The 23,436-nt window shown below is 41.9% G+C and overlaps 1 protein-coding gene across 1 annotated transcript; it reads right to left on the reverse strand.

Annotated features, from left to right (window-relative positions):
* Window positions 1–2,394: 2,394 nt before the first annotated feature.
* On the reverse strand, window positions 2,395–11,853 carry LOC118494297 (immunoglobulin superfamily member 10-like). Its single transcript, XM_035997838.1, has 3 exons — window positions 11,244–11,853; window positions 5,545–6,203; window positions 2,395–2,412 (listed from the first exon to the last, which is right to left on the reverse strand). Exons 1-3 carry the CDS (start codon window positions 11,836–11,838, stop codon window positions 2,395–2,397), a joined length of 1,272 nt encoding a protein of 423 aa, XP_035853731.1. The 5' UTR covers window positions 11,839–11,853.
* Between the last annotated feature and the right edge of the window lie 11,583 nt (window positions 11,854–23,436).

Consider the following 23,436-nt stretch of genomic DNA (forward strand, 5'->3'; position numbering starts at 1 on the left):
ACAAAAACGTCGGAAAAAGTGACCCAAAAATGACCAAAAAATGGACAAAAAATTTTTTTTTTTATGTTTTTTTTTGTCAATTTGTTTGTCAATTTTTCCACGTTTGTTTGTCAATTTTTTGTCATTTTTTCCACGTTTTTTTGTCCATTTTTTTGTCACTTTTTCCAACGTTTTGGGTCACTTTTTCCGACATATTTGTCCATTTTTTTGTCTTTTTTTTGTCCATTTTTTTGTCTTTTTTTTGTCCATTTTTTGGTCATTTTTTTCAAATTTTTTGGTCATTTTTGGGTCACTTTTTCCGACGTTTTTGTCCATTTAAAAAAAAAAAAAAAATTCCAATTTTTTTTTGTCCATTTTTTGGTCATTTTTGGGTCACTTTTTCCGACGTTTTTGTCCATTTTTTTTGTGCTGTCCTATAGCTTCATCTTTATACAGTTTAAAAACATGCATGGAGTCAGAAGAGATGAACATAATTAGACCTAACCCTGGTGTTGTCTTCCCGTCGTTTAAATTAAAACTTCTTTTGTCCATTTTTTTGTCATTTTTTTCCACCTTTTTTTGGTCCATTTTTTGGTCATTTTTTTCCAATTTTTTTGTCATTTTTGGGTCACTTTTTCCGACGTTTTTGTCCATTTTTTTAAAAAAAATGTTCCACGTTTTTTTTGTCATTTTTGGGTCACTTTTTCCGACGTTTTTGTCCAGTTTTTTTTGTCAATTTGTTTGTCAATTTTTCCACGTTTTTTTGTCAATTATTTTGTCATTATTTCCACGTTTTTTTGTCCATTTTTTGTCACTTTTTCCAACGTTTTTGGTCATTTTTGGGTCACTTTTTCCGACGTATTTGTCCATTTTTTTGTCGTTTTTTTTTGTCCATTTTTTGGTCGTTTTTTTCCAATTTTTTGGTCATTTTTGGGTCACTTTTTCCGACGTTTTTGTCCTTTTTTTTTTTTTTTTCCACGTTTTTTTTTGTCCATTTTTTTGTCCATTTTTCCACGTTTTTTTGTCCATTTTTTGTCATTTTTTCCATGTTTTTTTGTCCATTTTTTTGTCACTTTTTCCAACGTTTTTGGTCATTTTTGGGTCACTTTTTCCGACATATTTGTCCATTTTTTGTCGGGTTTTTTTGTCCATTTTTTGGTCGTTTTTTTTTAATTTTTTGGTCATTTTTGGGTCACTTTTTCCGACGTTTTTGCCCATTTTTTTAAAAAAAGAATTCCACGTTTTTTTTGTCCATTTTTTGGTCATTTTTGGGTCACTTTTTCCGACGTTTTTGTCCATTTTTTTACATTTTTTTTCCACGTTTTTTTTGTCAATTTGTTTGTCATTTTTTCCACGTTTTTTTGTCATTTTTTTCACGTTTTTTGTGCATTTTTTTGTCACTTTTTCCAACGTTTTTTGTGCATTTTTTTGTCACTTTTTCCAACGTTTTTTGTCCATTGCTTTCCTCCAATTTTTGAAGCTTTTTTTTGACATTTCTGTCACTTTTTTCAACGTTCTTTTGTCTCTTTTTTTTTTCTTCAAATGCAATAAAATTGCATAAATATCCCGCATATTCCATCGCATTTTTTAAGAAAACGTGCTGCATAATCAAGGATTTTTGCCCGCAACAATTACAAAAAAACTCACCATTTTTTCTGGAAGGACTGATATTTCGCTATCTTCATGGGGGACAGAACGTCTGAGCTTTGGCCAACTTATTAGTGGCACAGACACCATGGCAGATGGAGGAACCTGGAGAAGGATAAAGAGAGAGGGCAGAGAATAGGACAGGACCAGATTCCTGGACAGACTGTAGGCGTTAGGACGAGAATGAACGTGTCTTAAAGGGGGTCTGGTCCTGATGCATAAGTTGTATTCTGCTTGCAATATCCTTTACTAAAGCTTTGTTATATTTTAACTGAGCGAATTCTGAGTATTATTTTCTGGTCTACCAGTCAACGAACACAGTGGGACTGGCCCGGAGCGAGACCAACTCCACCGGAGCCGGAGACACTTCTGCTTGAGTCTGCTGCAATGTCATGGTGAGTGCTGATTGGCTGTTATAATGTTAGTGATGTGGGCGGGACATGAAGTGAGATCAGTGGTGAGATAAACAGGAGCAGAGGGAGAGACTCAGAGCTGTAGCTGAGACAAAGTACAACACCTTTTATTTCATTAACTTTATAATAAAACACAGATACAGATCATCTGCAAACTGCCAAATATGGGACAGAGCCTTTCCAGCTGCTGCTCCACGACGGTGGAAGCTGCTGCCTTCACATATCAGATGGTCTCTGTTGGGTTTTAAAAAGTTAAAGCCATGCTTATGTTTTGAAAGCAATGTACTTTTGGTTTTATGTAGCCTGCAGCTAGATCTAATCAATTACTACTACACGTAATCAGCATTAGTCTGGCTCACACCTTCTCAAGTTTCTAAAGAATCATCAGGTCATGTCTGTCATTTAGCATACTGGAGAAGACTCAGGGGCCGTCCACACGGAGACGCTTTTTGGTGCAAACGCACATGTTTAGCATCGTTTGGGCCCGTCGTCCACACGAATCCAGCAAAAGCACTGCCTGAAAACGCACTTTTTTGAAACCTGGTCCCAGGGTGAAAAAATTCGAAAACAGCTCTCTTTTGGCTTCGTTTGGACGGCAAAACCGCGTACTTATCGTATCGATGATGTCATCGCCACACCCCTCGACCTCTCACCCGCGGCCACTGACACACACGACTGCGGTGAAGCTATAAGCGAGCGTATCCCGTCTCCATGGTCAAACACGCTCACTTCATCTAGCTAAATAGTTTGTCTCTGCTCCCTGACACTTCCCTCTGCTCTGCCGGTCCTAGATTCTACACAAGATATATTGCTAAGGTTAGCAGCTACGTTACGTTAACGTTAGCTGCTATGGTTATCTGTTTATAAAGTGGATGTAGACAACTTATCAACTAGCTAGCTAATCTGTCTGCTCATCAACTCCTTGAACGGATTATAGTAACTTTTACCACGGCTTATTGTAGAAAAGCTACCGCAAGAAAAACGTGTAGATTATCAAAAAGACAGTGGATCATTGATGTTTGTTTGACTCCCGATGTTAGCTAGCAGAGCTAACGTTAGCGCGCTGCAATCATGTCCGATGGCAGACAGAATTGCAAAATAAAAAGCAATCCAACAGCACATTATACAATGTAAACAAAGACGTTTCCTTGCGGCGGCCTTTATAAAATGAGGAGTGGTGAAAGTTATTATAGTCCATGGATGTATTAAGAGAACGTGAGTCTAGTCATGTTATGATGGGAAGTGGAAGTGACTATGCTCTTCGTCTCCGTTTTTTGGTGAATTTCTCTAGCAGAAACAGCGCCGCCTATAGGCCTGGAATATGAAGTAGCGCGTTGAGTCATTTACTGTCCGTCCACACCGCCGCCGACTTGATCTTCTAAAGATACAGGAAGTCATTCATTTTCAATGGAAGCTGCTTCTCTCAGCTGCAAGGAGCGGAAAATCTGTCGGCGTCACGTTTTGGGCGTTTTGAGCGACCAGAGCGTCAATCAGAAAGTTGAAAGTAGGTCAACTTTATGGTAATGAGCTATGACACGGTTCAGCGGCAACCAATCAGAATATAGACGTCCTTCACGCTGGCTGATCCCAGAGAAACATACGATGTAAACTTTGGTTCCTACCAAAACATTAGTTCAGAGAAAAAGGAGGAGAAGCTCATCATGGTCGTTGCTGGGTTCCCTATCATTTATGATATTTGCGTATAGGGACCAGTTAACGTTACCTGCCGGTCACATGGTCTCTAAACAGTCCGCTCACGGTGAAGTCCTGCACGGATCAACAGCTGGCGGCTGCTCGCTCTGCCTGCACGCTGCTGCGGTTCAGCGGCTAACGAGCGAGCTAACTGCTAACAGACACCGCTGCGACCAACAACCAATACACATTCTGTCATTATATATGTAATTTATAAAAGGTTTCTAGCGTCAGTGTATTGGCCGTGCAGTGGCTGCTTGATCTTTTTCCATGATGAACATAGAATGCTGCTACGTCAGAGCGGCCAAAGCCTCAAACAGCTTCCCCGGACTTTCTGACCAGCGTCCTCGACCGGGCGGCCAGAGCTTCTTTGCAGCTCAAGTCAGCGACGGTGTGGACGGACAGTTACAAATGGATCCGCTTGGACGCAACTATTCTTGAAACGAATCCAGGGAATACGGGTAAAAAAAAAGATTGTTTTGGTACGTGTGGACGTGGCCTCATTGTCCTCACAGGAAAGGTAACAGCTGTTTCTGCCATTTGGGAAGCTACTCCCTGCTGGGCCAGACTTGATTAGAACAAAGCAAATGCATATCTCTGTAAACTTGAATAGANAAATGCTGAACATGTAATCATACGTTCCCGAAAATGTGGAGTGTGTTTTGTGATTGTTGCAGCAAAATCCTGATTATGCGTCACGTTTTCTTAAAAAATGCGATGGAATATGCGGGATATTTATGCTGTTTTAGGAGCGATGAAATTGCGGGAACTTGCAAAATTGTGTTTCATCATGGTTTCATCGCGGGTGTTTGCAGCTTTTCGATGATGTTCACGTCACATATTACGTCACTTCATAATGTTCCCATGGCAACAAAATGGCAGCTCTATATGAAGTACACACACATTTTTCAACTTCTGCTAAGATCTATGGGACTTTTTTGCAACGATAAATGCGGGGATTTGAAATCATGCAGCCCCGCATATTTTGGCGGAACTTGTCATTTATGCGGCGAAGTGTGGGTGTATTTGAATAAATATTGCGCCCCCCATGCATAAACCAGGCACCAATTACATTTTTAAAGACAAAGGGTTGATGATGTAGAATTTAAGAGAATTGTAAAATGACCTGATGTTACAACTCCTGTACAGTAGGAGGCGGTATGCATCTACGTTGTAGAGTTGTTTGCAATCCGTCATTTAAAGAGAGAACATGAAGAAGAGGAAGTACAATGTGTCTGTTGCTGCCAACGGGGTCAGCTTCTCCTCACAACCCAAACTCCTATGGCCGCCATGTTGATGCTACCAAGCCATCACCTCCGTTAGCATCACCATTGATGCATTCATTTTGCACGTCACTGTGACAGAGAATACTTTACATCTGAAGAGTTTAAAGACTCTATTTGTCCATTGTTATTTCTAAAGAACACGACAATGTATACAAGGCTCCTACCTTGTACCTCACGTTAGGGATCGCGTAGCGGCGATCGTTTTATAAACATAGGCGAGACGATTGTTGGTCATAACACGATGACTTAGCGTCTAGTCGCCGTAGTAGCAGGAGATGTTTACCGTATAGTACAGGAGAAGCTCTCAGGCAGTTTGGACTTCCAGTAGCGTTAAGTTAATTCTAATGTTAACTATCATTTTAGTGATCAATAATTAGCCTGTGGCTGTATTAAAGCCATTGATGAAATGATCATATATGCATATAAAGTGTGTGAGCTGAAAGCTGCGCTCCTCTCCATGTCAGGTTCACAGCGACTACAGCAGCACAGAGCATCAGCAGCAGGACACTGAGCACTGAGCATCGTACTTTGAAGGATGTGGAGTAAATCCCAAAGGGCTCCATGTACACTAACACAGTTCTCTCTGTTGACACACACTGATCATATGGGTCATAAACTACACACCAGTACTCTCCTGCGTCTCCCGCTGAGATATTAGAGATAACCAGGCTCCCATTATTATCGTACCAGCTCACTCTGCTCATGCTCTGATCAGACTCTACAGTAATGATTCTTCCCTCTGTTCGGTTTGACTTGATAAACCAAACATGCCACATGTCCTCTCTCCTATCTGTGCATCTGAGAGTGACTTCTTCTCCCTCTGAGAAGAGCTCTACAGCAGGGGGGCCAAATTTGGGGCACACAAACAGCTGATACCGTTGATATCTCATAGAGGTGAAACAGTAGTACAGACCTGAGTGATTTAACATTAGAGATGAAAACACCAGCGAGTAGTTTTGGTCTACTGAAGGAACAGTCTGGTTTAGTTGTCCTAGGTCAGAGGAGAACAGATTAGACCAACGTGGGGGCTGTTCATCAGTGGAGTCAGTGATAGTGCACGGCAACACAGCGGTCTCTCCCACTGAGTGGTAGATTACCTCAACCTGTAGTTCCAACCCTACAGGGTGACTGCTAACACACTGCTGTTGGTGCATCACCAGACATCTGTAGTCTGTAAAGTCTGTTCCTGTGACGTTGGAAACACGAAGAGCTGATGTGTTTGTCACCACTTGGTATCTTCCTCTAACATTGTCCATCACTGATGTCGTCTTGTCCCCAAAAACTCTGCTCCATGTTTCTTGCTCATATCTAGAGTCCTGTTTGAGCCACTGGACATCCAGATTATCAGCTGCTCCCTCACATGGCAGGTCCACTGTTCCTCCAAGTCTCACTTCAATAACTGTCCCACCTATTGAAGTACAAACAGTGATAGTGAAGTTGTTGTCATGCGTCACGTTGCCCTCAGTCCAACACTCCTCTCGGTACGGGCCGGAGTCTGAATGGGTCAGGTCGAGGATGGTGTAAGAAGAAGTTTTCACCGAGCTGACAAGTCGTTGTTTCAGGTGTTCAGGTACTGAGGAGCTGTTGGACCAGAGGTCAGAGGTGTTCCACAGGACAAGCTTCTCCTCACCAACAGATCTGGAGATCAGGCAGGAGTCGGTGTTGTTGGGGAGGTTGAAGGTGTAAGAGTCTCCTTCCTTTTTGACAAAGATCCGTTCTTGAGCATGGATGTAGTTGATGAGAGCAAACAGCAGGAAGGAGAGCTCTGTGACTGCAGCCATTCTGCTCCGAGGTCGACAAACACTGACACCACTCAGCTCATATACTCTACACCAACCCTCAGCAGCTGCTGATCTTTATCTGGTACATCTGTATGTGTGTGTGTGTGTGTGTGTGTGTGTGTGTGTGTGTGTGTGTGTGTGTGTGTGAGTGTGTCTGTGGTACATTGCCAGCCCTTTGTCCAGAGAGAGGATGTGCGACTGGGAGAGGTGCGAAGATCAGAGAAGTGTGTGTGTGTGTGTGTGTGTGTGTGTGTGTGTGTGTGTGTGTGTGTGTGTGTGTGTGTGTGTGTGTGTGTGTGTTTGTGTGTGTCTGTGTGTGTGTGTGTGTGTGTGTGTGTGTGCGTGTGTGTGTGTGTGCGTGTGTGTGTATATATTTAAACATAAATATGATTAAGCGACTTCATTCAGATTCTAAATATGGTGGGAGGAAGACAGAAAAGGAAGGAGATCTGATAAAATACCAAAGTCTGTCAGTATAAAGAATTATAGGGGAAGGACCAGGAGGGACGATATTATGACAAGACTCACACAGGACTGGATGGAGCTTGTTTTTAATGGGGAAAAGGAATAGTGACAACTGTGAAAACTGTGAGGTTAAAGAAAATGCTGAACATGTAATCAGTACTTCCAGAAAAATGTGGAGTGTTTTTGTGATTGTTGCAGCAAAAATCCTTGATTATGCGTCACGTTTTCTTAAAAAATGCGATGGAATATGCGGGATATTTATGCTGTTTTAGGCGATGAAATTGCGGGAACTTGCAAAAATTGTGGTTTCATCATGGTTTCATCGCGGGGTTTGCAGCTTTTCGATGATGTTCACGTCACATAATTACGTCACTTCATAATGTTCCCATGGCAACAAAATGGCAGCTCTTATATGAAGTAAACACAACATTTTTCAACTTTCTGCTAAGATATATGGGACTTTTTTGCAACGAAAATGCGGGGATTATGAAATCATGCAAGCCCCGCATATTTTGCGCGGAAATTGTCAATTTATGCGGCGAAAGTGTGGTGTATTTGAATAAAATTCGCCCCCCCATGCATAAACCAGGCACCAATTACATTTTTAAAAGACAAAGGGTTGATGAGTAGAATTTAAGAGAATTGTAAAATGACCTGATGTTACACACTCCTGTACAGTAGGAGGCGGTATGCATCTACGTTGTAGAAGTTGTTTGCAATCCGTCATTAAAGAAGAGAACATGAAGAAGAGGAAGTACAATGTGTCTGTTGCTGCCAACGGGGTCAGCTTCTCCTCACAACCCTAACCTCCTATGGCGCCATGTTGATGCTACCAAGCCATCACCTCCCGTTAGCATCCCATTGACTGCCATTCATTTTGACGTCACTTTGACAGAGAATAACTTTACATCTGAAGAGTTTAAAGACTCTATTTGTCCATTGTTTATTTCTAAAGAAACACGACAATGTATAAAAGGCTCCATTACCTTGTACCTCACGTTATGGCTCCGTAGCAGACGTTTTTATAAAAATAGGCTAACGATTGGGTCATAACCACGAGACTTACTGTCTCATAGTAGAGGAATTACCGTATAGTACAGGAGAAGCTCTCAGGCAGTTTGGACTTCCATTAGCTGTTTAAGTTTAATTACTAATGTTAACTATCATTTTAGTGATCAATAATTAGCCTGTGTCTATGTTATCTCCTTACATATACCTACGCTCTCCGTCTCTGCTAGATTGGGAATGATTGAGATTTCTCTTGGCACAGCTACCAGAAGACTTCCAACTTTCAGACAGGTTGCTCACGTCACATCTACGTCTTCAAGCTCAGTTGGAGGCTGCTCAGTAACGCTCAGCCATCACCGGGAAAGAGACTTCACTGGTCTCCGTCCAGAGACACGGGGCTGCTGATCCATTATATATACTGACTATGGTTGCTGCTGGCTTCACTGTGAATCTGATACGACATAAAGAGGCAATTTGGGGATTTTCTGGACTTCTCTTTCTAAGCCGACGAGGGATTTCTTGTTGTCATGGGTCTTTTCGGAGATACATACGGTAATGTCATGTCTGTGTTGTGTCCAGAAAGTCTGTGTATAACTCGGAGTCTTCTAGAAATAGCCTCTGCAGCTTTTCGTTTTCTGTTTTTTTGGGGGGGGTTTAAGCTGCAGACAGCTGAGCTCAGGGGCTGAAATGATGAGGAACAATGAACACTGTTGTCCAAATATACAAACGGCACGAATAAAAGCAGCAAAACTTACCAAAAATATGTATTTATTTGGGGGGTTGTGTTGTTTTTGCTGAAGGGGTGTTGCACTGAAATCTGTGACCCTTCAGATTTTGTTACACCTAAGTTTAACACACACACACACACACACACACACACACACACACACACACACACACACACAATAGAAATGGCACTACCGTGATAACCGACCTTTGTCTGTGACCTGGAGTAAACCTGAATTCAGAGGTGTGTCCTTATCCTGTGAGAGTTTCCTTCAAGGAAACACCCGCTTATTCTAAAGGAATGTAATGCTGAAACAGAGGTGATTTCGGGACTGTTTTTACGTGACCCTCACAAGGGGAAGCATCCTTGCAGTCCACTGCTGGCAGTGTTTGATTGTTGTTGACTTGTCATTTCATCATTCTGTTGTATTAAACCTTTTGCTTAATCTTCAGTTGGACCAAGCCTCTCCTTCCTCATCAATCTAACAAACACGTCTTGTAGATTTTTCTAACAGCTCCCTCCATTTCTGTTTTTATATCTGGATGAAGACCCATTAGAACTCTCTAATCTCTCTATCTGGTCTCATCATGTCATCATTCTGGGTTTGGGAACTGCTGCTTGTTGTTGGAGTTGGGATCTTCTTTTTGGGTTTTGATATTTACATTTTAATGTTCTTTTATTCATCACTTTGGTCAGATTAATGTGTGTTTAAATGTGCTCTAGAAATCAACTTTACTGACTGAAAGTTAACATGAGAAACATGTTACAGACCCAGAGATATGTTGATTATAATAATTAATCAGAAATCACAATCAGAACAAGTTATATTGTTGATTAATAATGTTTATTATACAGAAGATAGATTATAGATATAGACCAAGATATAATAACAAGTTTATAACACTGACAACACTGCAAGATACAACTATTATAAATGCATTAAAGACAATTCATATTCCTTCATATATAATATACAATATCTATATATCATCATCTCTCTCTCTCTCTCTATATATATATATATATAAATACACAACATACTAATACAGACGATAAGGAAACATCTGCACCCTGTCACCACTTATTTAATATTATTATAATAATAATCATTGGGTATTTATGTCTTATTTCCCATCATTTCTGTTTGTTGTTTCTGTAATCTCTCTCTCTGTCTTTTGTGTTCTAGTTTCAATGTTTTCTCTGCATGAATGTGTCCATCCCTTGTATTAAAGCCAGTGTATACCAGGCTGTATTAAAGCCAGTGTATACCAGGCTGTATTAAAGCCAGTGTATACCAGGCTGTATTAAAGCCAGTGTATACCAGGCTGTATTAAAGCCAGTGTATACCGGGCTGTATTAAAGCCAGTGTATACCGGGCTGTATTAAAGCCAGTGTATACCGGGCTGTATTAAAGCCAGTGTATACCGGGCTGTATTAAAGCCAGTGTATACCAGGCTGTATTAAAGCCAGTGTATACCAGGCTGTATTAAAGCCAGTGTATACCAGGCTGTATTAAAGCCAGTGTATACCAGGCTGTATTAAAGCCAGTGACAGAGCATCAGCAGCAGGACACTGAGCACTGAGCATCGCTCTTTGAAGAAGGTTGAGTAATTCCTAAAGGGCTCCTTTAACACAGTTCTCTCTGTTGACACACACTGATAATCATCATCATAAACTGCACACCAGTACTCCCCTGCGTCTCCCGCTGAGCTATTAGAGATAACCAGGCTCCCATTATTATCATACCTGCTCACTCTGCTCATGGTCTGATCAGACTCTACAGTAATGATTCTTCCCTCTGTTCGGTTTGACTTAATAAACCAACCATGCCTCTTACCCTCTCTCCTATCTGTGCATCTGAGAGTAACTTCTTTTCCCTCTGACAAGAGCTTTTCAGCAGGGGGGACAAATTTGGGACACACAAGCAGCTGATACCGTTGCTCTCTCTTAGAGGCTTTACAGGTGTACCAACCTGAGTGATTTAACATTAGAGATGAAAACACCAGCGAGTAGTTTTGGTCTACTGAAGGAACAGTCTGGTTTAGTTGTCCTAGGTCAGAGGAGAACAGATTAGACCAACGTGGCGGCTGTTCATCAGTGGAGTCAGTGATAGTGCACGGCAACACAGCGGTCTCTCCCACTGAGCGGTAGATTATCTCAACAAATAGTCTCAACCGTACAGTGTAACTACTAACACACTGCTGTTGGTCCATCACCAGACATCTGTAGTCTGTAAAGTCTGTTCCTGTGACGTTGGAAACACGAAGAGCTGATGTGTTTGTCACCACTTGGTATCTTCCTCTAACATTGTCCATCACTGATGTCGTCTTGTCCCCAAAAACTCTGCTCCATGTTTCTTGCTCATATCTAGAGTCCTGTTTGAGCCACTGGACATCCAGATTATCAGCTGCTCCCTCACATGGCAGGTCCACTGTTCCTCCAAGTCTCTCATCAATAGCTGTCCCACCTATTGAAGTACAAACAGTAATAGTGAAGTTGTTGTCATGCGTCACGTTGCCCTCAGTCCAACACTCCTCTCGGTACGGGCCGGAGTCTGAATGGGTCAGGTCGAGGATGGTGTAAGAAGAAGTTTTCACCGAGCTGACAAGTCGTTGTTTCAGGTGTTCAGGTACTGAGGAGCTGTTGGACCAGAGGTCAGAGGTGTTCCACAGGACAAGCTTCTCCTCACCAACAGATCTGGAGATCAGGCAGGAGTCGGTGTTGTTGGGGAGGTTGAAGGTGTAAGAGTCTCCTTCCTTTTTGACAAAGATCCGTTCTTGTGCATGGATGTTGTTGATGAGAGCAAACAGCAGGAAGGAGAGCTCTGTGACTGCAGCCATTCTGCTCCGAGGTCGACAAACACTGACACCACTCAGCTCATATACGCTCTACACCAACCCTCAGCAGCTGCTGATCTTTATCTGGTACATCTGTATGTGTGTGTGTGTGTGTGTGTGTGTGTGTGTGGCAAATTGCCAGCCCTTTGTCCAGAGAGGATGTGTGACTGGGAGAGGTGCGAAGATCAGGGAAGTGTGTGTGGGTGTGTCTGTGTTTGTGTTTGTGTGTGTGTGTGTGTGTGTCTCTGTGTGTGTGTGTGTATATATATATATATATATATATATATATATATATATATATATATAAATACATATATAAACATAAATATGATTAAGCGACTTCATTCAGATTCTAAATATGGTGGGAGGAAGACAGAAAAGGAAGGAGATCTGATAAAATACCAAAGTCTGTCAGTATAAAGAATTATAGGGGAAGGACCAGGAGGGACGATATTATGACAAGACTCACACAGGACTGGATGGAGCTTGTTTTTAATGGGGAAAAGGAATAGTGACAACTGTGAAAACTGTGAGGTTTTAAAGTAAAATGCTGAACATGTAATGCGTACGTTTCCAGAAAAATGTGGAGTTTTTTTGTGATTGTTGCAGCAAAAATCCTTGATTATGCGTAACGTTTTCTTAAAAAAATGCGATGGAATATGCGGGATATTTATGCAATGAAATTGCGAGAACTTGCAAAAACTGTGGTTTCATCGTGGCTTCATCGCGGGGTTTGCAGCTTTTCGATGATGTTCACATTGCGTAATTACGTCACTTCATAATGTTCCCATGACAACAAAACGGCAGCTCTTGTGTGAAGTAAACACAACATTTTTCAACTTTCTGCTAAGATATATGGGACTTTTTTGCAACGAAAATGCGGGGATTATGAAATCATGCAAGCCCCGCATATTTTGCGTGGAAATTGTCAATTTATGCCGCGAAAGTGCAGCGTATTTGAATAAAATGTGCCCCCCTGCATAAATATGCAGACTTTGGCTGATTATGCATTGAATTATGCAATGGGATGCTGGGATCAGAAGGGGAGGGAGAGGAGTAAGAACCACCAGGAAGGCACCAATTACATTTTTAAAAGACACAGGGTTGATGAGTAGAATTTAAGAGAATTGTAAAATGACCTGATGTTACACACTCCTGTACAGTAGGAGGCGGTATGCATCTACAAGTTGTTTGCAATCCGTCATTAAGAAGAGAACATGAAGAAGAGGAAGTACAATGTGTCGTTGCTGCCAACGGGGTCAGCTTCTCCTCACAACCCAAACCTCCTATGGCGCCATTTTGATGCTACCAAGCCATCAGCTCCCGTTAGCATCCCATTGACTGCCATTCATTTTGACGTCACTTTGACAGAGAATAACTTTACATCTGAAGAGTTTAAAGACTCTATTTGTCCGTTGTTTATTTCTAAAGAAACACAACAATGTATAAAAGGCTCCATTACCTTGTAGCTCACGTTATGGCTCCGTAGCAGACGTTTTTATAAAAATAGGCTAACGATTGGGTCATAACCACGAGACTTACTGTCTCATAGTAGAGGAATTACCGTATAGTACAGGAGAAGCTCTCAGGCAGTTTGGACTTCCATTAGCTGTTTAAGTTTAATTACTAATGTTAACTATCATTTTAGTGATCAATAATTAGCCTGTGTCTATGTTATCTCCTTACATATACCTACGCTCTCCGTCTCTGCTAGATTGGGAATGATTGAGATTTCTCTTGGCACAGCTACCAGAAGACTTCCAACTTTCAGACAGGTTGCTCACGTCACATCTACGTCTTCAAGCTCAGTTGGAGGCTGCTCAGTAACGCTCAGCCATCACCGGGAAAGAGACTTCACTGGTCTCCGTCCAGAGACACGGGGCTGCTGATCCATTATATATACTGACTATGGTTGCTGCTGGCTTCACTGTGAATCTGATGCGACATCAAGAGGCAATTTGGGGATTTTCTGGACTTTTCTTTTTAAGCCGACGAGGGATTTCTTGTTGTCATGGGTCTTTTCGGAGATACATACGGTAATGTCATGTCTGTGTTGTGTCCAGAAAGTCTGTGTATAACTCGGAGTCTTCTAGAAATAGCCTCTGCAGCTTTTCCACCACTTTACTAACGTTACAGTGTTTTCTGTTTTTTTGGGGGGGTTTAAGCTGCAGACAGCTGAGCTCAGGAGCTGAAATGATGAGGAACAATGAACACTGTTGTCCAAATATACAAACGGCACGAATAAAAGCAGCAAAACTTACCAAAAATATGTATTTATTTGGGGGGTTGTGTTGTTTTTGCTGAAGGGGTGTTGCACTGAAATCTGTGACCCTTCAGATTTTGTTACACCTAAGTTTAACACACACACACACACACACACACACACACACACACACACACACACACACACACACACACACACACACAATAGAAATGGCACTACCGTGATAACCCGACCTTTGTCTGTGACCTGGAGTAAACCTGAATTCAGAGGTGTGTCCTTATCCTGTGAGAGTTTCCTTCAAGGAAACACCCGCTTATTCTAAAGGAATGTAATGCTGAAACAGAGGTGATTTCGGGACTGTTTTTACGTGACCCTCACAAGGGGAAGCATCCTTGCAGTCCACTGCTGGCAGTGTTTGATTGTTGTTGACTTGTCATTTCATCATTCTGTTGTATTAAACCTTTTGCTTAATCTTCAATTGGACCATTGGAGTTTGTGTTCTAGTTTAAATGTTTTCTCTGCATAAATGTGTCCCATCTCTTGTTTTAAAGCCAGTGTATACCAGGCTGTATTAAAGCCAGTGTATACCAGGCTGTATTAAAGCCAGTGTATACCAGGCTGTATTAAAGCCATTGATGAAATGATCATATATGCATATAAAGTGTGTGAGCTGAAAGCTGCGCTCCTCTCCATGTCAGGTTCACAGCGACTACAGCAGCACAGAGCATCAGCAGCAGGACACTGAGCACTGAGCATCGCACTTTGAAGGATGTGGAGTAAATCCCAAAGGGCTCCATGTACACTAACACAGTTCTCTCTGTTGACACACACTGATCATATGGGTCATAAACTACACACCAGTACTCTCCTGCGTCTCCCGCTGAGATATTAGAGATAACCAGGCTCCCATTATTATCGTACCAGCTCACTCTGCTCATGCTCTGATCAGACTCTACAGTAATGATTCTTCCCTCTGTTCGGTTTGACTTGATAAACCAAACATGCCACATGTCCTCTCTCCTATCTCTGCATCTGAGAGTGACTTCTTCTCCCTCTGAGAAGAGCTCTACAGCAGGGGGGCCAAATTTGGGGCACACAAACAGCTGATACCGTTGATATCTCATAGAGGTGAAACAGTAGTACAGACCTGAGTGATTTAACATTAGAGATGAAAACACCAGCGAGTAGTTTTGGTCTACTGAAGGAACAGTCTGGTTTAGTTGTCCTAGGTCAGAGGAGAACAGATTAGACCAACGTGGGGGCTGTTCATCAGTGGAGTCAGTGATAGTGCACGGCAACACAGCGGTCTCTCCCACTGAGTGGTAGATTACCTCAACCTGTAGTTCCAACCCTACAGGGTGACTGCTAACACACTGCTGTTGGTTCATCACCAGACATCTGTAGTCTGTAAAGTCTGTTCCTGTGACGTTGGAAACACGAAGAGCTGATGTGTTTGTCACCACTTGGTATCTTCCTCTAACATTGTCCATCACTGATGTCGTCTTGTCCCCAAAAACTCTGCTCCATGTTTCTTGCTCATATCTAGAGTCCTGTTTGAGCCACTGGACATCCAGATTATCAGCTGCTCCCTCACATGGCAGGTCCACTGTTCCTCCAAGTCTCACTTCAATAACTGTCCCACCTATTGAAGTACAAACAGTGATAGTGAAGTTGTTGTCATGCGTCACGTTGCCCTCAGTCCAACACTCCTCTCGGTACAGGCCGGAGTCTGAATGGGTCAGGTCGAGGATGGTGTAAGAAGAAGTTTTCACCGTGCTGACAAGTCGTAGTTTCAGGTGTTCAGGTACTGAGGAGCTGTTGGACCAGAGGTCAGAGGTGTTCCACAGGACAAGCTTCTCCTCACCAACAGATCTGGAGATCAGGCAGGAGTTGGTGTTGTTGGGGAGGTTGAAGGTGTAAGACTCTCCTTCCTTTTGGATGATGATCCGTTCTTGAGCATGGATGTAGTTGATGAGAGCAAACAGCAGGAAGGAGAGCTCTGTGACTGCAGCCATTCTGCTCCGAGGTCGACAAACACTGACACCACTCAGCTCATATACTCTACACCAACCCTCAGCAGCTGCTGATCTTTATCTGGTACATCTGTATGTGTGTGTGTGTGTGTGTGTGTGTGTGTGTGTGTGTGTGTGTGAGTGTGTCTGTGGTACATTGCCAGCCCTTTGTCCAGAGAGAGGATGTGCGACTGGGAGAGGTGCGAAGATCAGAGAAGTGTGTGTATGTGTGTGTGTGTGTGTGTGTGTGTGTGTGTGTGTGTGTGTGTGTGTGTGTGTGTGTGTGTGTTTGTGTGTGTGTGTGTGTGTGTGTGTGTGTGTGTGTGTGTGTGTGTGCGTGTCTGTGTGTGTGTGTGTGTGTGTGTGTGTGTGCGTGTGTGTGTGTGTGCGTGTGTGTGTGTATATATTTAAACATAAATATGATTAAGCGACTTCATTCAGATTCTAAATATGGTGGGAGGAAGACAGAAAAGGAAGGAGATCTGATAAAATACCAAAGTCTGTCAGTATAAAGAATTATAGGGGAAGGACCAGGAGGGACGATATTATGACAAGACTCACACAGGACTGGATGGAGCTTGTTTTTAATGGGGAAAAGGAATAGTGACAACTGTGAAAACTGTGAGGTTAAAGAAAATGCTGAACATGTAATCAGTACTTCCAGAAAAATGTGGAGTGTTTTTGTGATTGTTGCAGCAAAAATCCTTGATTATGCGTCACGTTTTCTTAAAAAATGCGATGGAATATGCGGGATATTTATGCTGTTTTAGGCGATGAAATTGCGGGAACTTGCAAAAATTGTGGTTTCATCATGGTTTCATCGCGGGGTTTGCAGCTTTTCGATGATGTTCACGTCACATAATTACGTCACTTCATAATGTTCCCATGGCAACAAAATGGCAGCTCTTATATGAAGTAAACACAACATTTTTCAACTTTCTGCTAAGATATATGGGACTTTTTTGCAACGAAAATGCGGGGATTATGAAATCATGCAAGCCCCGCATATTTTGCGCGGAAATTGTCAATTTATGCGGCGAAAGTGTGGTGTATTTGAATAAAATTCGCCCCCCCCATGCATAAACCAGGCACCAATTACATTTTTAAAAGACAAAGGGTTGATGAGTAGAATTTAAGAGAATTGTAAAATGACCTGATGTTACACACTCCTGTACAGTAGGAGGCGGTATGCATCTACGTTGTAGAAGTTGTTTGCAATCCGTCATTAAAGAAGAGAACATGAAGAAGAGGAAGTACAATGTGTCTGTTGCTGCCAACGGGGTCAGCTTCTCCTCACAACCCTAACCTCCTATGGCGCCATGTTGATGCTACCAAGCCATCACCTCCCGTTAGCATCCCATTGACTGCCATTCATTTTGACGTCACTTTGACAGAGAATAACTTTACATCTGAAGAGTTTAAAGACTCTATTTGTCCATTGTTTATTTCTAAAGAAACACGACAATGTATAAAAGGCTCCATTACCTTGTACCTCACGTTATGGCTCCGTAGCAGACGTTTTTATAAAAATAGGCTAACGATTGGGTCATAACCACGAGACTTACTGTCTCATAGTAGAGGAATTACCGTATAGTACAGGAGAAGCTCTCAGGCAGTTTGGACTTCCATTAGCTGTTTAAGTTTAATTACTAATGTTAACTATCATTTTAGTGATCAATAATTAGCCTGTGTCTATGTTATCTCCTTACATATACCTACGCTCTCCGTCTCTGCTAGATTGGGAATGATTGAGATTTCTCTTGGCACAGCTACCAGAAGACTTCCAACTTTCAGACAGGTTGCTCACGTCACATCTACGTCTTCAAGCTCAGTTGGAGGCTGCTCAGTAACGCTCAGCCATCACCGGGAAAGAGACTTCACTGGTCTCCGTCCAGAGACACGGGGCTGCTGATCCATTCTATATACTGACTATGGTTGCTGCTGGCTTCACTGTGAATCTGATACGACATAAAGAGGCAATTTGGGGATTTTCTGGACTTCTCTTTCTAAGCCGACGAGGGATTTCTTGTTGTCATGGGTCTTTTCGGAGATACATACGGTAATGTCATGTCTGTGTTGTGTCCAGAAAGTCTGTGTATAACTCGGAGTCTTCTAGAAATAGCCTCTGCAGCTTTTCCACCACTTTACTAACGTTACAGTGTTTTCTGTTTTTTTGGGGGGGTTTAAGCTGCAGACAGCTGAGCTCAGGAGCTGAAATGATGAGGAACAATGAACACTGTTGTCCAAATATACAAACGGCACGAATAAAAGCAGCAAAACTTACCAAAAATATGTATTTATTTGGGGGGTTGTGTTGTTTTTGCTGAAGGGGTGTTGCACTGAAATCTGTGACCCTTCAGATTTTGTTACACCTAAGTTTAACACACACACACACACACACACACACACAATAGAAATGGCACTACCGTGAGACCCGACCTTTGTCTGTGACCTGGAGTAAACCTGAATTCAGAGGTGTGTCCTTATCCTGTGAGAGCTTCCTTCAAGGAAACACCCGCTTATTCTAAAGGAATGTAATGCTGAAACAGAGGTGATTTCGGGACTGTTTTTACGTGACCCTCACAAGGGGAAGCATCCTTGCAGTCCACTGCTGGCAGTGTTTGATTGTTGTTGACTTGTCATTTCATCATTCTGTTGTATTAAACCTTTTGCTTAATCTTCAGTTGGACCAAGCCTCTCCTTCCTCATCAATCTAACAAACACGTCTTGTAGATTTTTCTAACAGCTCCCTCCATTTCTGTTTTTATATCTGGATGAAGACCCATTAGAACTCTCTAATCTCTCTATCTGGTCTCATCATGTCATCATTCTGGGTTTGGGAACTGCTGCTTGTTGTTGGAGTTGGGATCTTCTTTTTGGGTTTTGATATTTACATTTTAATGTTCTTTTATTCATCACTTTGGTCAGATTAATGTGTGTTTAAATGTGCTCTAGAAATCAACTTTACTGACTGAAAGTTAACATGAGAAACATGTTACAGACCCAGAGATATGTTGATTATAATAATTAATCAGAAATCACAATCAGAACAAGTTATATTGTTGATTAATAATGTTTATTATACAGACGATAGATTATAGATATAGACCAAGATATAATAACAAGTTTATAACACTGACAACACTGCAAGATACAACTATTATAAATGCATTAAAGACAATTCATATTCCTTCATATATAATATACAATATCTATATATCATCATCTCTCTCTCTCTCTATATATATATATATATATATATATATATATATATATATATATATATATAAATACACAACATACTAATACAGACGATAAGGAAACATCTGCACCCTGTCACCACTTATTTAATATTATTATAATAATAATCATTGGGTATTTATGTCTTATTTCCCATCATTTCTGTTTGTTGTTTCTGTAATCTCTCTCTCTGTCTTTTGTGTTCTAGTTTCAATGTTTTCTCTGCATGAATGTGTCCATCCCTTGTATTAAAGCCAGTGTATACCAGGCTGTATTAAAGCCAGTGTATACCAGGCTGTATTAAAGCCAGTGTATACCAGGCTGTATTAAAGCCAGTGTATACCGGGCTGTATTAAAGCCAGTGTATACCGGGCTGTATTAAAGCCAGTGTATACCGGGCTGTATTAAAGCCAGTGTATACCGGGCTGTATTAAAGCCAGTGTATACCGGGCTGTATTAAAGCCAGTGTATACCAGGCTGTATTAAAGCCAGTGTATACCAGGCTGTATTAAAGCCAGTGTATACCAGGCTGTATTAAAGCCAGTGTATACCAGGCTGTATTAAAGCCAGTGTATACCAGGCTGTATTAAAGCCAGTGTATACCAGGCTGTATTAAAGCCAGTGTATACCAGGCTGTATTAAAGCCAGTGTATACCAGGCTGTATTAAAGCCAGTGTATACCAGGCTGTATTAAAGCCAGTGTATACCAGGCTGTATTAAAGCCAGTGTATACCAGGCTGTATTAAAGCCAGTGTATACCAGGCTGTATTAAAGCCAGTGTATACCAGGCTGTATTAAAGCCAGTGACAGAGCATCAGCAGCAGGACACTGAGCACTGAGCATCGCTCTTTGAAGAAGGTTGAGTAATTCCTAAAGGGCTCCTTTAACACAGTTCTCTCTGTTGACACACACTGATAATCATCATCATAAACTGCACACCAGTACTCCCCTGCGTCTCCCGCTGAGCTATTAGAGATAACCAGGCTCCCATTATTATCATACCTGCTCACTCTGCTCATGGTCTGATCAGACTCTACAGTAATGATTCTTCCCTCTGTTCGGTTTGACTTAATAAACCAACCATGCCTCTTACCCTCTCTCCTATCTGTGCATCTGAGAGTAACTTCTTTTCCCTCTGACAAGAGCTTTTCAGCAGGGGGGACAAATTTGGGACACACAAGCAGCTGATACCGTTGCTCTCTCTTAGAGGCTTTACAGGTGTACCAACCTGAGTGATTTAACATTAGAGATGAAAACACCAGCGAGTAGTTTTGGTCTACTGAAGGAACAGTCTGGCTTAGTTGTCCTAGGTCAGAGGAGAACCAAGTAGACCAACGTGGGGGCTGTTCATCAGTGGAGTCAGTGATACTGCACGGCAACACAGCGGTCTCTCCCACTGAGCCGTAGATTATCTCAACCAATAGTCTCAATAGTACAGTGTGACTTCTAACACACTGCTGTTGGTGCATCACCAGACAGGTGTAGTTTGTAAAGTCTGTTCCTGTGACGTTGGAAACACGAAGAGCTGATGTGTTTGTCACCACTTGGTATCTTCCTCTAACATTGTCCATCACTGATGTCGTCTTGTCCCCAAAAACTCTGCTCCATGTTTTTTGCTCATATCTAGAGTCCTGTTTGTCATCCAGATTATCAGCTGCTCCCTCACATGGCAGGTCCACTGTTCCTCCAAGTCTCACTTCAATAACTGTCCCACCTATTGAAGTACAAACAGTAATAGTGAAGTTGTTGTCATGCGTCACGTTGCCCTCAGTCCAACACTCCTCTCGGTACGGGCCGGAGTCTGAATGGTTCAGGTTAAGGATGGTGTAAGAAGAAGTTTTCACCGAGCTGACAAGTCGTTGTTTCAGGTGTTCAGGTACTGAGGAGCTGTTGGACCAGAGGTCAGAGGTGTTCCACAGGACAAGCTTCTCCTCACCAACAGATCTGGAGATCAGGCAGGAGTTGGTGTTCTCGGGGAGCTTGAAGGTGTAAGACTCTCCTTCCTTTTGGATGATGATCCGTTCTTGTGCATGGATGTTGTTGATGAGAGCAAACAGCAGGAAGGAGAGCTCTGTGACTGCAGCCATTCTGCTCCGAGGTCGACAAACACTGACACCACTCAGCTCATATACGCTCTACACCAACCCTCATCAGCTGCTGATCTTTATATGGTACATCTGTATGTGTGTGTGTGTGTGTGTGTGTGTGTGTGTGTGTGTGTGTGTGTGTGTGTGTGTGTGTGTGTGGCAAATTGCCAGCCCTTTGTCCAGAGAGGATGTGTGACTGGGAGAGGTGCGAAGATCAGGGAAGTGTGTGTGGGTGTGTCTGTGTTTGTGTGTGTGTGTGTGTGTCTCTGTGTGTGTGTGTGTATATATATATATATATATATATATATATATATATATATATAAATACATATATAAACATAAATATGATTAAGCGACTTCATTCAGATTCTAAATATGGCAGAAATGGTGGGAGGAAGACAGAAAAGGAAGGAGATCTGATAAAATACCAAAGTCTGTCAGTATAAAGAATTATAGGGGAAGGACCAGGAGGGACGATATTATGACAAGACTCACACAGGACTGGATGGAGCTTGTTTTTAATGGGGAAAAGGAATAGTGACAACTGTGAAAACTGTGAGGTTAAAGAAAATGCTGAACATGTAATACACTCCTTCCAGATAAATGAGTTTTTTTGTGATTGTTGTGGGCAAAAATCCTTGAGAATGGATAATTTTCTTAAAAAATGCGATGGAATATGCGGGATATTTATGCGATGAAATTGCGGGAACTTACAAAAATTGCGGGAACTTGCAAAAATTGCGGGAACTTGCAAAAATTGCGGGAACTTACAAAAATTGCGGAAACTTACAAAAACTGTGGAAACTTGCAAAAACTGTGGAAACTTGCAAAAACTGTGGAAACTTGCAAAAATTGCGGGAACTTACATTTACAACTTACGCTTCATCGTGGCTTCATCGCGCGGTTTGCAGCTTTTCGATGATGTTCACGTCGCGTAATTACGTCACTTTACAACGTTCCCATGACAACAGGGGAAAATGGCTGCTCTTTCGTGAAGTAAACGCAACATTTTTCAACTTTCTGCTAAGATATTATGTGACTTTTTTGCAACGAAAATGCGGGGATTATGAAATCATGCAAGTCCCGCATATTTTGCGTGGAAATCGACAATTTATGCAGCAAAAGTGCGGCGTATTTGAAAAAATGCGTCCCCCCCTTTGAATGGACCTTGTTTTTAATAGGGAAAAGGAATAGTGACAACTGTGAAAACTGTGGGGTTAAAGAAAATGCTGAATATGTAATACAGTTTTTTTGTGATTGTTGTGGGCAAAGATCCTTGATTATGCGGCACATTTTCTTAAAAAATGCGATGGAATATGCGGGATATTTATGCAATTTCATGTGATGAAACTGCGGGGACTTGCAAAAACTGTGTTCCCACAAAAACTGCGGGGACTTGCAAAAATTGCGGGAACTTGCAAAAACTACGGTTTCATCGTGGCTTCATCGCGCGGTTTGCAGCTTTTCGATGATGTTCACGTCGCGTAATTACGTCACTTTATAACGTTCCCATGACAACAGGGGAAAATGGCTGCTCTTGTGTGAAGTAAACGCAACATTTTTCAACTTTCTGCCAAGATATATGGGGACCTTTTTTGCAACGAAAATGCGGGGATTATGAAATTATGCAAGCCCCGCATATTTTGCGTGGAAATCGACAATTTATGCAGCGAAAGTGAAAAGTGCCCCCCCCCCCCGCATAAATAAGCAGACTTTGGCTGATTATGCATTGAATTATGCGATCGCATGATCGTGTTTTTCTGGAGGGACTGGTAATATTGCACTGCACATTGAATAAGGTGTTTTAAGATAGGGTTCAGGATGCAGGGCGGGACTGGAATCCGATGGGGATGCTGGGACCAGAAGGGGAGGGAGAGGAGATAAGAACCACCAGGAAGCCACTAATTACATTTTTATCCCTGTAAAACCATTTGTATCATATTTGCTACGCAAGTTTGTGAAACCTTTATCTCATCAAGTTGATCAATAATTTCCTTAAACACCTGTTGTATATAATCTGATATATGTATTCTGCCCT

This window comes from Sander lucioperca, chromosome 22 (genome assembly GCF_008315115.2).
Source record: "Sander lucioperca isolate FBNREF2018 chromosome 22, SLUC_FBN_1.2, whole genome shotgun sequence".
Classification (NCBI taxonomy): Eukaryota; Metazoa; Chordata; class Actinopteri; order Perciformes; family Percidae; genus Sander; species Sander lucioperca.